General features: G+C 65.2%; 1 protein-coding gene across 1 annotated transcript in view; it reads left to right on the top strand.

Annotated features, from left to right (window-relative positions):
* Window positions 1-517, top strand: part of GPR124 (G protein-coupled receptor 124) — a 30,389-nt gene that overhangs the window by 20,382 nt on the left and 9,490 nt on the right. The window contains exon 3 of the mRNA XM_009318626.1: window positions 4-210. Within this exon, the coding sequence (XP_009316901.1) occupies window positions 4-210 (207 nt within the window). The remainder of the gene's footprint in view (window positions 1-3; window positions 211-517) is intronic.

Genomic DNA, 517 nt, shown 5'->3' with positions numbered 1-517 from the left:
GAGCTGCCCGCCCCCCCCCTCATCCCGTCGCTGCGCCAGGTGGTTTTCCAGGGCGACCGGCTGCCCTTCCAGTGCACCGCCACCTACCTGGACAACAGCACCCAGATCCGATGGTACCACAACCGCGAGCCAGTGGAGGAGGACGAGCGGACGGGCGTCATCGTGGAGGAGAGCCTCATCCATGACTGCACCTTCATCACCAGGTCAGGGGTGGGGATGGGGATGGGAACGGGGATGGAGATGGGATGTAGACAGGGATAGAGAGGGAGATGGGGACAGGGATGGAGATGGGATGGGGACAGGGATGGAGGTGGGATGGGGACAGAGATGGAGGTGGGATGAGGACAGGGCTGGAGGTGGGATGAGGACAGGGATGGAGGTGGGATGGGGACAGAGATGGAGGTGGGATGAGGACAGGGCTGGAGGTGGGATGAGGACAGGGATGGAGGTGGGATGGGGACAGTGATGGAGGTGGGCTGAGGACGGGACTGGGGGGGGCGGGGGGGTGGGGAGGGGG

The sequence above is a fragment of the Pygoscelis adeliae genome, unplaced genomic scaffold (genome assembly GCF_000699105.1).
Source record: "Pygoscelis adeliae isolate BGI_AS28 unplaced genomic scaffold, ASM69910v1 Scaffold52, whole genome shotgun sequence".
Taxonomy (NCBI): domain Eukaryota; kingdom Metazoa; phylum Chordata; class Aves; order Sphenisciformes; family Spheniscidae; genus Pygoscelis; species Pygoscelis adeliae.
Note: the sequence above shows the minus strand (reverse complement) of the source record. Positions and strands in the feature narration are given on the sequence as shown.